Below are 13,995 nucleotides of genomic sequence, written 5' to 3'. Positions count from 1 at the left end.
ATAAGAATAGTTTAACATTAAGAATGATAACACAAGAAAGTAGTTTTTAAGAGATAATAAATTTTTTAACAAAGTTTCAAATAAATTTCACTTTCCATACTATTATTTTTTTATTTTTTTTTTTAACATTTATTTATTTTTGAGACAGAGAGAGACAGAGCATGAACAGGGGAGGGGCAGAGAGAGAGGGAGACACAGAATCTGAAACAGGCTCCAGGCTCTGAGCGGTCAGCACAGAGCCCGACGCGGGGCTAGAACTCACAGACCGCGAGATCATGACCTGAGCCGAAGTCGGACGCTTAACCGACCAAGCTACCCAGGCGCCCCTTTCCATACTATTAATATAAAGTTTAGATAGAATAAGATATCGCTACAGCCACATGTTGCTATTTAAGATATGATCATCTTCTCAGTTAAGAACCAGTTTGAATCAATGATCATTGGGGAAATACAAATAAAAACTACAATGAGGTATCATCTCAAGCCTGTCAAAATGGCTAAAATTAATAACACAGGAAACAACAGATGTTGGCAAAGATGCAGAGAAAAGAGAACCCTCTTTCACTGTTGGTGGGAATGCAAACTGGTGCAGCCAATCTGGAAAACAGTATGGAGGTTCCTCAGAAAGTTAAAAACAGAACTACCCTATGATCCAGCAATTATACTACTAGATATTTACCCAAAGGATACAGGAATACTGATTCTAAGGGGTACATGCACCCCAATGTTTCTAGCAGCATTATCAACAGTAGCCAAATTATGGAAAGAGCCCAGATGTCCATCAATTGCTGAATGGGTAAAGAAGATGTGCGCGCACGCGCGCACACACACACACACACACACGAATGTTACTCAGCCTTCAAAAAGAACAAAATCTTGTCATTTGCAATGACATACATGGAGCTGGAGAGTATTATGCTAAGCGAAATAAATCAGAGAAAGACAAATCAGTCAGATTTCACTGGTGTGGAATTTAAGAAACAAAATAGATGAACATAGTGGGGAGAAAAAGAGGCAAACCATGAAACAGATTCTTAACTGTAGAGAACAAACTGAGGATTGCTGAGCAGGAGGGTAGAGGGGTTAAATGGCTGATGGGTACTAAGGAGGGCATTTGCTGTGACGAGCACTGGATGTTGTATGTAAGTGATGAAACACTAAATTCTATACCTGAAACTAATATTACACTATACGTGAACTGACTAGAATTTAACAAAAAATTTGAAGATAAAAAAAAAAGAACCACTTTAAGTGGCATAGTGTACTTTACATTATGAATTAAAATTTAACAAATGTCTTGGGGTGCCTGTGTGGCTCAGTCAGTTAAGCATTGACTCTTGGTTTTGGCTCAGGTCATGATCTCACGGTTCATGAGTTCAAACCCCACATTGGGGTCTGGGCTGACAGTGTGGAGCCTGCTTGATATTCTCTCCTTCTGCCCCTCCCACACATGCTCTCTCTCTCAAAATAAATAAATAAACATTAAAAAAAAGTCTTTAAATATACACACACACACACATATATACACCTCAGTATAATAACTTAGAGTTTTAATTGGCAGACATTTGGTATAGTTCAAATATTATTTCTTGAGGTAAGAAAAATAGTTAAATATTAACTGAGGCATCTGTAAATTCAAAATGTGAGGACTTTTATATAAGCAATGAACTGATTTTTTTTACTGTTTTGAAAAAAAGATTAGGAAAATATCTATAAAGAGCTTCCCAAGTGAATAGTAAGTACAAGAAGATTTTGTGCTTAATAAAAATATTCAAATGCTCAAATATTTAAAATATTTTATATATATTTTAAGTTCAGAGTAAAAGACTTTTAAATTAATGAAATATATTGACTGATAATTAAAATTTATCTACTAGGCAACACTTAGGACATTAACATACCATATTCATTTTCAGTAACTTACAGTATTCTCTGCAGTAATTTGAATTAATGAAGGATACTGTTCACATGTAATAAATATTAATTTATATACCACTTTTTCAAGCAATCCTTTTATCCTCCTATTTCACTATTACAAGAGCATCCCAGGCGACTGCTCACCATACAACTGCTCGTTATTATAACTGCCCTGGTTCTGCTTCTGACCCTGTATTAGCCTCTTAATCTTCATGAGTCTGTTTCTTCACCCATGAAACAGGAATATAAATGGTTTCTCATAGCATCATTGATATGATTAAATTAATACAGGTAAAATGTCTAGCCTGTGGTAAGTGCAGAGAAGGTTCGTTTCTTTCCTTTATAATCCAGTCCTATCTTAGCTATTTAAGAAATAAGTCATGGTGTATTTATACACCACATTTCATTTATTCTAAGACACATCTTGTACCTCTAAATTGTAATGCATTGTGAAATCCGTGGTGACCTGCCAAACAGATGGCAGCTGTGAAATAGTGGTCATTGCCTTCATGTCACTTTCTCTTTTTTTAATGTTTATTCATTTTGAGAGAGAGAAAGAGAGTGCACATGCAAGCAGAGGAGGGGCAGAGAGAGAGAGAATCCCAAGCAGGCTCCATGCTATCAGTTCAGAGACTAACATGGGGCTCGAACCCATGAATCTTGAGATCACAATCTGAGCCAGAACCAAGAATCAGATGCTTAACCAACTGAGCCACCCAGGCACCCCTCTTCTATTTTATGCAGGATGATATCTATATGTATAGATATGTATCTATCTATCTACATATCTATATACATGATGTATGTATGTATATATAGTATATGTGTGTGTGTATATATATAATTTTTTTTTTTCAACGTTTTTAATTTATTTTTGGGACAGAGAGAGACAGAGCATGAACGGGGGAGGGGCAGAGAGAGAGGGAGACACAGAATCGGAAACAGGCTCCAGGCTCCGAGCCATCAGCCCAGAGCCTGACGCGGGGCTCGAACTCACAGACCGCGAGATCGTGACCTGGCTGAAGTCGGACGCTTAACCGACTGCGCCACCCAGGCGCCCCGTGTATATATATATACACACACACATATGTTACACACATATGTCATATAATGCTAGCATATCTTCTTTCTTGATGGCACATAAATTGACAGTTTGTCTTATAATCTGTAGCATCTTAAATTCAATAATACCATAAGAATAACCTCTGTGTCTTAATCATAATGATGGCACTGTTTTTTACAGACTTTATGCAGTTGGTGGTCGTGATGGAAGTTCTTGCCTCAAATCAGTAGAATGTTTTGATCCTCATACTAATAAATGGACACTCTGTGCACAAATGTCCAAAAGGAGAGGGGGAGTCGGAGTAACTACCTGGAATGGATTGCTGTATGCTATTGGAGGACACGATGCTCCTGCATCCAACTTGACATCCAGACTCTCAGACTGTGTGGAAAGGTAATTTCCTGTGAAGGAAAAGTTTGTCTGACACTTGCAGACAAATTAATGACTCTTTAGTGAACATCTACCATATGCGAAGCAGTTCCTTCAGAGCTTTGTAAACGTTGAGTTGCCCGTCTCTCAGTCTGTCTCCTAATGCCTACTCAGATTCTTCTCTCATCATATTACTGCCTACTGAAAATGTACCTTAGATGGGAATGCAAACTGGTGCAGCCTCTCTGGAAAACAGTGTGGAGGTTCCTCAAAAAATTAAAAATAGATCTACCCTATGACCCAGCAATAGCACTGCTAGGAATTTACCCAAGGGATACAGGAGTGCTGATGCATAGGGGCACTTGTACCCCAATGTTTATAGCAGCACTTTCAACAATAGCCAAATTATGGAAAGAGCCTAAATGTCGATCAACTGACGAATGGATAAAGAAATTGTGGTTTATATATACAATGAAATACTACTTGGCAATGAGAAAGAATGAAATATGGCCTTTTGTAGCAATGTGGATGGAACTGGAGAGTGTTATGCTAAGTGAAATAAGTCATACAGAGAAACACAGATACCATATGTTTTCACTCTTATGTGGATCCTGAGAAACTTAACAGAAGACCATGGGGGAGGGGAAGGGGGAAAAAAAAGTTAGAGAGGGAGGCAGGCAAACCATAAGAGACTCTTAAAAACTGAGAATAAACTGAGGGTTGATGGGGGGGTGGGAGGGAAGGGAGGGTGGGTGATGGGCATTGAGGAGGGCACCTGTTGGGATGAGCACTGGGTGTTGTATGGAAACCAATTTGACAATAAATTTCATATTAAAAAAAAGAAAATGTACCTTAGAATTGATTATACAATTTATTAATTGAGTCAAATGACAAACATTTGTTATGTACATATTTTGTACTGGACACTGTACCTTGACAAGAAAAGGAAAGGAGGTTGATGAATTTCAGAGAGAAGGAATAGGGGCTGGAGGCTAATTAGAAGTAAAAAGGAGAGGAACGTTACTAACACATTTTCATATAAAATGAAATAACATGAAATAATAAAAGACTAAAAGGCTAAACAAGTCATCCAAACTGGCCTCATGAAACTCAAGTATGGGCCAGGTAAAGAGCCTAACATCAATGGACGATTTGGACAATAGTTCAGGCTCCCATCTGTTACTATTAGTCTAATTTAAGGAATGGAGAGAATTGAATGGATTTAGGAGGTAGAATCAATGGGAACATTACAAACACTCCTAAGCAGAAAGGAATATGATTCATTCGGAAAGCTGAAAGGCAGACACTATGACTGGAGAACAAAGAATGAGGGAGACAGTGTCAGGAAAGGAGGCGGACTAGGGTGGAGGTAGGGGCAAATCACGTTGAGTCTTTAAGGCCTTATCAAAGAGTCTAGATTTTAATGAGCAACTGGAAGTTAGTGTGTGTGTGTGTGTGTGTGTGTGTGTGTGTGTGTGTGTGTGTGTGTGTGATTTATACATGATTGGAAGAAGGATAAAAAGTGAAATGCAGGTTTGATGGCAATGAGTGCTTTCTGTGAAATAATACGGAAGGTTGGTTTGTTGTCTTTTGAGAAAGCAGGAGAGTTACACCTGCATTTCCCCTGTGTTAGGGAAAGTAATCCAGACTATGCTTGTTGCATGTTACATTTCAGGAAAGGAATATGGAAGCGTTTGTATACTTTATACATTACAAGCTCACTGCAGTACCGCACCTGATGAAAAATTGTTCATTGATGCAAGAGGTATTACAAGCAGTATAGGTCATTGTAGCATGATGTATCTGCTCTTAGACAACTCTGGGCTGTTCTAGGTAATGTATTTCATGAAAGGAACAGGACGTTTCAAAAATGGACAGCTATAATGATTGAGTGTGTAAGCCATCTTACACAGAGCTTCATGTATTGATTTCCTCAGATTTTCAGTGGACAATCAAAACCCATAAAGCAGTTTCAGTATTTACTTTAGCTCTTTTGGATAGTTTAAGTGTCATGGATTTACTAAATGAAGCTACAATACTGTAAGTTAAAAGTTTTCAGGGAAATATTGATTTTTTCTAAAAATATGTCCAAATGTACTTTAGATAGCAGTAATAAGACAAGGGGTAGGCTTAAAGAACTAAACTATTTTTATTTTTTTTAATGAAAAAACTTTTAATGTTACACATGGAAAGAAAAAGTAAATTGAATTAAAAACATGTTCTGAAATAGACATCTGGGTCCTCAGAATAAAAAGTGAAATATTTAGAAGATCAAATATTAACTAAATTGTTGAGTCACTACCACTTGACTCTGTAATTAAAGTTGGAATGAAAAAAGGCTAGCTATTGCTTTTTTATATATTTTTGTATTCTTTGAATTTTTGTTACAAGATTGTATTCCTTGCTAATAGGAAACAAGTGTAATAAATGAACCCATCTTTAAGATGACATTTATCAAATGCTTACTATGCATTCTCTCATTAAATTTTCAATGCTATGTGGTGGGCAATATTTACCAGTAAAGAAACTATGATTTAAAGATTTTAAGTAACTTTACAATACCACAGAGCTAATAATTGGAAGGATAAAGACTTAAGATTGTTCAGCCCAAATCCAAAGCGTGTTCTCTAACCACTTTGCTATACTGCCTCTCCCAGGTGTTTCTGGATATGTAGGTATTCTTTTATGGAGGTGTAATTGTCATATTAGTCTCAGGTGTATAACAATGATTTGACATTTGTATATATTGAGAAATGATCACAATAAGCCTAGTTAACATCCATCACCATATATAGTTACAAATTTTTTTCTTGTGATGAGAACTTTTTACCCTTAGCAACTTTCAAATAGAAAGCACAGTATTATTAACTGTATCACCATGCTGTGCATTATATCCCCATGATTCATGTATTTTATAACTATAGAAATTTGTACCTTTTGATCCCCCTCCCTCATTTCACCCATTCCTCCCTCCCCACCCCCCCACCTCGTGCCCTACTTCTGGCACCCTATGAGTGCCAGGTTTTTTGTTTTGTTTTGTTTTAGGGTCCACATGTTAAGTGAGATAATAGGTATTTGTTTTCTCTGACTTATTTCACTTGGTATAATGCCCTCAAGGTCCATCCATGTGTTTGAAATAGCAAGATTTCATTCTTTTTTAGGGCCAAATAATATTACACTGTGTGTGTGTGTGTGTATGTGTGTGTGTGTGTGTTTGTGTGTATGTGTGTGTGTGTGTGTGTTCTAGATGTATTACATCTTTATCCATTCATCCATTGATGAACAACTTAGGTTGTTTCCATGTCTTGGCTACTGTAAATAATGCTGCAGTGAACATGAGGGTGCATATATCTTTTCAAATTAGTGCTTTCCTTTTCTTTGGATAAAAACCTAGAAGTAGAATTACTGGATCATACGGTATTTCTATTTTAAATTTTTTGAGGACTCTCCATATTGTTTTCTATAGCAATTGCACTAACTTACATTCCCACCAACAGTACACAAGTGTTATTCCCTTTCCTCCACATCCTCACATACACTGTTATTATCTTTTTTGCTAACAGCCATTGTAGTTTTGATTTACATTTTCCTGATGATTAGTGATGTTAAGCACCTTTTCATGTACCTATTGGCGATGTAGATGTCTTCTTTGGAAAAATGCCTATTCAGACCCTCTGCTCATTTTTAATTGGTTTATTTGGGTTTTTTGGTTATTGAGTTGTATGATTCTTTATATCTTCTAGATAGTAACTTCTTATCAGATACATAATTTGGAAGCATTTTTTTCCCATTCTATAGGTTGCCTTTTCATTTTGTTGATGGTTTCCTTTGCTATGCAGAAGCTTCTTAGTTTGATATGGTCATTTGTGTTTATTTTTACTTTTGTTGCCTTTGCTTTTTGGTGTCAAATCCAGAAAATCATTGCCAAGACCAATGTCAAGGATCTTCCCCCCCATGTTTTCTTCTAGGAGTTTGATGGTATCAGGTCTTATATGCAAGTCTTTCATCCATAAACAATTTTTACATAAAAATGTGGTGAGGACAATGTCAGCTCCAGTTCTAAAATTTTCTTTCAGATATGATCCCAAAACAGATATGTGGACTGCAGTGGCATCTATGAGCATCAGCAGAGATGCAGTAGGGGTCTGTTTACTTGGTGATAAATTATATGCTGTTGGAGGGTATGATGGACAGACTTATCTTAATACAGTGGAGGCTTATGATCCCCAGACAAATGAGTGGACCCAGGTATGGCATTTCATTTTTCATTATTACACTTCTCTGTTTTTATTAAAACAATTTGTTTGGTAAAACTGATTCTTTCAATTTTATCCAATATCAAAATATATAGCATAAGCATGATAAGGTCATCTCTGAATTAAATGTATGAAAACAAGAAGGACTGTTTAATTTTATAACATAATTAAAATCCAAAATTATCTTTGAAGTATAAGTTAATACTCAAGGAAATTATTAATAGTTTTGATCTGCCACCATTTGCTTGCTGGGAATTGATGAGATATTCTAGTATTGGTAAAGCAGATAGGACTACAGGAGAGCTATGGGAAAAAGAGAGGGAGGTTGTGGAAAATAAGAAAAAAGATAGAAATCAGAAAAATTTGAACCAATTATCCATACATGAGCAATAATTTTTAAATACTCAAGCTATTGATATCTGGAAGCAGATAAAATGTCTGGTCATCACCTAATAAAGATAGCAATCTTAAATTATATTAACAAGTCTTGACCTGGCAAGCTTATTAGCAGAATTCCAACCGTGTCTATTTCTGGAGGGCTTCATACTTCTAAGAATGATCTTCTGAGATCCTTGTTTCCATCATTACCAAGAACAGAATTAGAAATTTTGTGACCCAATTTAGTATCTGGTACTGAAAGATGCTCAAATGTTTAATTGAGCCAAGGTTTTCCTACATACAAGGAGCAGTAGTAAGTACTGTCAAGAAAACAAAATTTAAAAGCATCCCCACTGTCATACAACTTAGCTACTTAAATAAATATGATCTGCATGTGCAAGGGGAGAACCCACAATGTAGAACAGTTGGTAGGGAAGTGTCCCATGGTATAGGCATTGTGTGGTATATGAAGTCAAAGAAAAAATAAAATGGTTGTTGAGAGGGCTTTAGTGAGGAGAAGCTGGACTTAAGCTAAGCCTTAAATGAATTGATCCAATTCAAAAAGGTAGAAAGAAATGGGAAGCTGTGTGAAAAAACACAAAAGAAATGTCACTGAAGCAGAACTATGCAAGATAATTGAGGAAGGGTGGCTGGTTATATGGATCCATGCTTAGCAAGAGTAGGAGTTCCTATTAGAGAGCAAGGTTGGGGTCAGGATGGAGGTCTGTGAAGGCCATGGGTAAAGAGTTCGGTAGTGGGAAGCCAGTGGAGACTTTTAACCAGGAGAGTGATACAGTAATAGGAAGTTCATGTGGCAGTTGGGGACAGGAGCAGGGGAAGCGAAGGCTGGATAAAAATGAAACATCTAGAAGATTGCTTCACTTGTAAGGCTTGAGCTGTCAACTCTATAGATGGATTCAAGAGATATTACCAAGTCCTATCTATTCTTTCTTTTTACACTTACTGGGTTGGATTGAAGGTGAAGAAAACAGCAAATGAATGACCAGACAATGTCTTAGACAAGATAATGGAATAGAGCAATTTTTTTAAATTAAATGTTTATTTATTTATTTTGAGACAGATTACACACAATGTAAAAAGTAAAGAGAAAAATAAACTCAGGAGCTAGAGGGGCATACAATTTTCAAATAATGATGATGATAGAAAGTTAACATTTATTAAACATATTTTATGTACCAGGCTCTATTGGATGAGGAATCTGAGACACAGAGAGGTTAAATAGTTGACCCAAGTCACACAGCAAATAAATGGAGTTAGAATTTGAGCCGCAGGTCTTTTTCAAAATAGAGGTGAAAACAAGAGTAGAAATTCCAGATGCTAGAAAGAGAGAGTAACATTGAAGGGCACTTTACTGAAAGAAGGGCAGGAAGCAGAATTGAGAAAAAAGAGTTTTTAAATGAAAAAGATAGAAAAAGGGACTGAGCGTGTGACCTTGATCTTGTTTCTTAAAAGTGAAATCAGTATCCCACCATGGCAATATGAATGATAACGAAGGAGCCCAAAATAAGATGTAAAAATCTCTTTTTCTAAGATATATTTGATTTATGCTGTTAAACTAGTTATAAGGAAATCTGTTGGCCAGTGTTTAAGACTTGTTATTGGGATGCCTGGGTGGCTCAGTCAGTTGAGCATCCACCTTCAGCTTAGGTCATGATCTCACGGTTTGTGTATTCAAGCCCTGTGTCAGGCTCTGTGCTGACAGTTCAGGGCCTGGAGCCTGCTTCAGATGCTGTGTCTCCCTTTCTCTTTGCCCCTCCCCTGCTTGTGCGCTTCGTCTCTCTCTCTCTCTCTCTCTCTCTCTCTCTCTCTCTATCTCTCTCTCTCTCTCTCAAAAATAAACATTAAAAAATATTTTTAGAAGATTTGTTATTACAGGTAATTAATACTTTATGCTGAATTACTCTCTTATCGAAATTAACAATCTGTGACTACATAGCTATTTTGTTTTGCATGCCACCTCTATTACTATTTTAAAGCACCTAAATTTGAACTTATAGCCATAGAATCTGAAAAACAAATGTTTTCCATTTAGTGTTCCAACAAATGAACAAGAGGATATTTGGTCAGGGAGTGAAATGAGATTATAAAGTCTAAAGTCATCACCCACCCTACAACCCACCTTGACCCAAAGCAGGAGGTGACTGCACTGTATTGAAGAAATACTCTAGGGGCGCCTGGATGGCTTGGTCGGCTAGGCGTCTGACTTCGGCTCAGGTCACAATCTCACGGTCTGTGAGTTCGAGCCCCGCGTCGGGCTCTGTGCTGACAGCTCAGAGCCTAGAGCCTGTTTCAGATTCTGTGTCTCCCTCTCTCTCTGCCCCTCCCCTGTTCATGCTCTGTCTCTCTCTGTCTCAAAAATAAATAAACGTTTAAAAAAAAAAAAAAAAAAAAAAAAGAAATACTCTAAGCTGACCTTTCTCCCTGGTTGTTATGGCAACATCAACTCTTTACAGTGTAAAGACTTCAGGTCATGGGTGTTTTGAGAAAAGCTCCTAATTACAAACAGACACTTGTGATTGAAATGACCTAGAGGTTACTCCTAGAATACTGTCAATAGATTTGGCTTTAAAGCAGGTGATTTGATTGTTCAGGGAGATAGAACAGTGATCAAAACAACAGATTCAAATTGAGAACAACTGAGAATTCTCTTACAGTGTGTTCTTAAAATCCAGTCATTCAACTGGAAAGGTTGGGAAAGAGGCCAAACTGATTAGAAAGTCATTTTGATTTCGTGTATTTGACAAAAACATTTCATTAACGTACGCCTACATACATAAGTACAAAACACATTTTCTTAGTACTTTGTATTAGTCACTCCTTCCCTAAATATTGTTGTTTTAATTCTTAGGTCTTAATGTGCTCAAAGTAGCCCTTCTTTAAAGACTATCCTTGGGGTGCCTGGGTGGCTCAGTCAGTTAAGCGTCCAACTTCAGCTCGGGTCATGATCTCACAGTTCATGGGTTCCAGCCCCACGTCAGGCTCTGGTGCTGGCAGCTCGGAGCCTAGAGCCTGCTTCGGATTCTGTGTGTGTCTCTCTCTCTGCCCCTCCCCCGCTTGTGCTCTGTCTCTGTCTCTCAAAAATAAATAAAATGTTTTAAAAAATTTAAAAACTATCCTTGTCTACACTTTTATTTTCACTATGAATTGCCCAGTGTCTAGGGTACTTAAAAAAATAATGATAAAAGAGTAAGTGAAAGATTTAAGAATTATTCCTTATCTATAAACTGAGATCATATCTCTTTCCCTACCACCCTACTAGGGTGTCTGTCTCATTGTCATAGAGTTTATTCACCAGATTTGTTTCAATTCCTCCGGAGCTGGAGGAGTACTATTTATTATTTATATACTCTGCTAAAAATTAGTCGAATGGGTTTAGACCTTTCCACCATGCACAGAGAAGGCAGTCAGTAAATGTGAAATTACTGGTTCCCCTGGAATAAGCAGACCCCAGGCACGCAGTGTGTTTGGTGTGCTCTGAGACAGCACATCTGTTAAAGGGCTTTTCGAGATAATACTTGATATTTTGTCCACATTGGCCACAGAGTTAAAGTTCAGCATTTCCTCATTATCCATATCGTGCATCATTTTGGCCAAAACAAAGGGTCAGGTAGAAAAATCTTGAGCAGTTTTTTTTTAGAATTACCTTTAAAGAGAAACGAATACTGCATAATAATGTGATACACCCTAAACGACTTAATCTGTGAAACTCTGGCAGCAGGAGGGATTCCGGGGGAAGGAACCAGGCCCACAGCAAGGCTGGGGCGGCAGGGTTTGGCAGAGCTCCTTGACAAAAACAGACTATTTCAGTAGTTTTCAAACTGGGTATGGTTTTCTCAACTTTTGTACCTGCCAATGCAACAAATACATTTTTTTGTTTCTTTTTTAGGTTGCTCCACTGTGTCTAGGAAGAGCTGGGGCTTGCGTTGTAACTGTCAAATTATAATGTAGTGCTTTGTTTTCTAAGTGAAGAAGATATCCTCTTCCTTATGAATTTAGGAAAATTATCCTACCACCACTGGATACATTTTTTAGCAAATTCACAATGCCACATACCTGGGCACAAAGTGCCCAATCTCAACGTGAAGATGATAAAACAAGGGAGGAAGGAGTGGATGAACCAGGATTAAATCCTGCATTTCCTAGTAAGTCATTTCTTAGCAAATCATAACTACAGCTGGTGGGTGGTGAACATACGTTCCTGGTTTAACATATGCAGACAAATGCAGTCCTCCTAAATACAACACAACTGGGAATTTCATTTATTAATAACCACACTTTACTCCATTATCCAGATTTCCTTTATTATAGTGCACATATACCAGATAAAACTTTTAACATTTGCTTTGTAACTTTATTCTACATTAGTTGCACTAATTTGTATTTGTTTAACCACAACCACTATTTTAATGATATACTAAAGACGATGCTAATACTTAGTTTTTTTCAGAAATAGCTGTATTATATAAGCTTTGATTATGTATTTTATTTCTAAATCGGTTTAGTCTAATGAGTGAAGAAAAACGTTAGAGCATTAAAACAATAATGAGCGGATGAAAACAAAATGATCTTTGGGTTCTTTTAAAATATTCAACCTATTATATTTAGATTCACTAAGAACCACATGTTATGATATTCTCAAATTGGAATAATTGACACATGGTGTTTTGTATTAAATTTAAGATATGCAAATTTATGTAGAGAAAATAAATGTTATATTCACTACAATGTTCTTTCACCTGAGTAGTATTTAATTCTGTGGATTTGTTTTCTTTTATGTTATAAAAGATGTTTTGATTTTGTCTTTTGATATGGACAGGTACTCTTTGGATATTATGTTCTCAAGTCTGTAGTTATCATCCTTGCTTTTGTTTCTCACATTTTGCCACAGGTGGTAACCCTTTGTGCTTCTTTGTAATCAAACCGTTTGAGGGGAATGAGCTTATCGGATGTTGAAAAATAAGTTTAAACTCTTTATTACCCAAAGTTTTGTACATTTGTAAACTCCAATTACACATGTGAATGTTAATACTCTCAGTGAATTGTTTACTGTTTGCAAAAATGCACTGGGCAGTAACATTTTATGATAAACCCTTTAAGATATACAAGTCATTAACTTATGTCTTAATATAAAAATGAGTATCAACTAAATTCCCATCTTTTAAAATACAATGCTGTGATTAATGTGTTTTTACATTTTATATCAGGGTAGATTGATTTTAGTTGCCTTCTTTAAAAATTAAACCAAACTCTTTTTTTTTTCTCTTTTTTTGAGCCGGTTTTAAATGTTCTTGAAATGTTGAGAACCAAGAAACTGAATACTTCCATTCCCAAAGCAAATCTTGTGGTCGTTATTGGTGGGGCCACAAAGGAAATAATAATGATAGTGAAAAACACATTAATGTTTATGTAATCATTATATTATGGACATGAATTCATTATTTCCATGATAAGGAGGGATCAGCCTTAGAGTGTATTTATGTACTTAAGGGAAGAGAGAGGAAAAGGTATAAGAAACAAAACAAAAAGCCAAAAGCAGAAATGTGTTAGTTACATCATCACCTTCTTGGGGAAGCCTAGGCCTGTGATTTGAAAGGAAGTACTTCTACACGTGATTATCTCGTTGAACACTCACCATCCACTCTCTGATTTCCTGTGGCCCACAGTGGAGGCCAGACTCATGTTAAAGTAAAGGAACGGATTCTTCTCTCTGAGGGCTTTGCTTTCCTTTATGGGATTCATGCACAGTGCCTTTGATTTTTCCACCCTGATAGAGGGCCTCTCTAATGCAGTTTTGTATAGTTGACTCTTGAACAACACGGGGGTCAGGGGTGCCAACTCCCCACACAGTAAAAGATCTGTGTATAACTTTCGGCTCTCCCAAAACTTAACTACTGCTAGCCTACTGTTGACCAGAAGCCTTACCAGTAATGTAAACAGTTGATTTACAAATATTTTGTATTTTGTATGTGTTATATACTGTATTCTTACAAT

At 36.8% G+C, this 13,995-nt stretch overlaps 1 protein-coding gene across 9 annotated transcripts in view; it reads left to right on the top strand.

Moving 5' to 3' along the window:
* KLHL5 (kelch like family member 5) overlaps positions 1-13,030 on the top strand; it is a 98,698-nt gene extending 85,668 nt beyond the window's left edge. For 8 of the 9 annotated variants that reach the window (XM_058722829.1, XM_058722831.1, XM_058722828.1 and 5 more), the window contains 3 exons: positions 3,161-3,373; positions 7,426-7,597; positions 11,891-13,030. In XM_058722829.1, coding sequence (XP_058578812.1) covers positions 3,161-3,373; positions 7,426-7,597; positions 11,891-11,947 — 442 coding nt within the window. In that variant the 3' untranslated portion in view covers positions 11,948-13,030. Of the gene's footprint in view, positions 1-3,160; positions 3,374-7,425; positions 7,598-10,036; positions 10,163-11,890 lie in introns of those variants that run through there. The other variant, XM_058722824.1, reaches the window with a different exon arrangement.
* The last annotated feature ends 965 nt before the right edge of the window (positions 13,031-13,995 follow it).

This window comes from Neofelis nebulosa, chromosome 3 (assembly GCF_028018385.1).
Source record: "Neofelis nebulosa isolate mNeoNeb1 chromosome 3, mNeoNeb1.pri, whole genome shotgun sequence".
Lineage (NCBI taxonomy): Eukaryota > Metazoa > Chordata > Mammalia > Carnivora > Felidae > Neofelis > Neofelis nebulosa.
The sequence above is the reverse complement of the archived record's forward strand: the minus strand, read 5'-3'. Positions and strand labels throughout refer to the sequence as shown.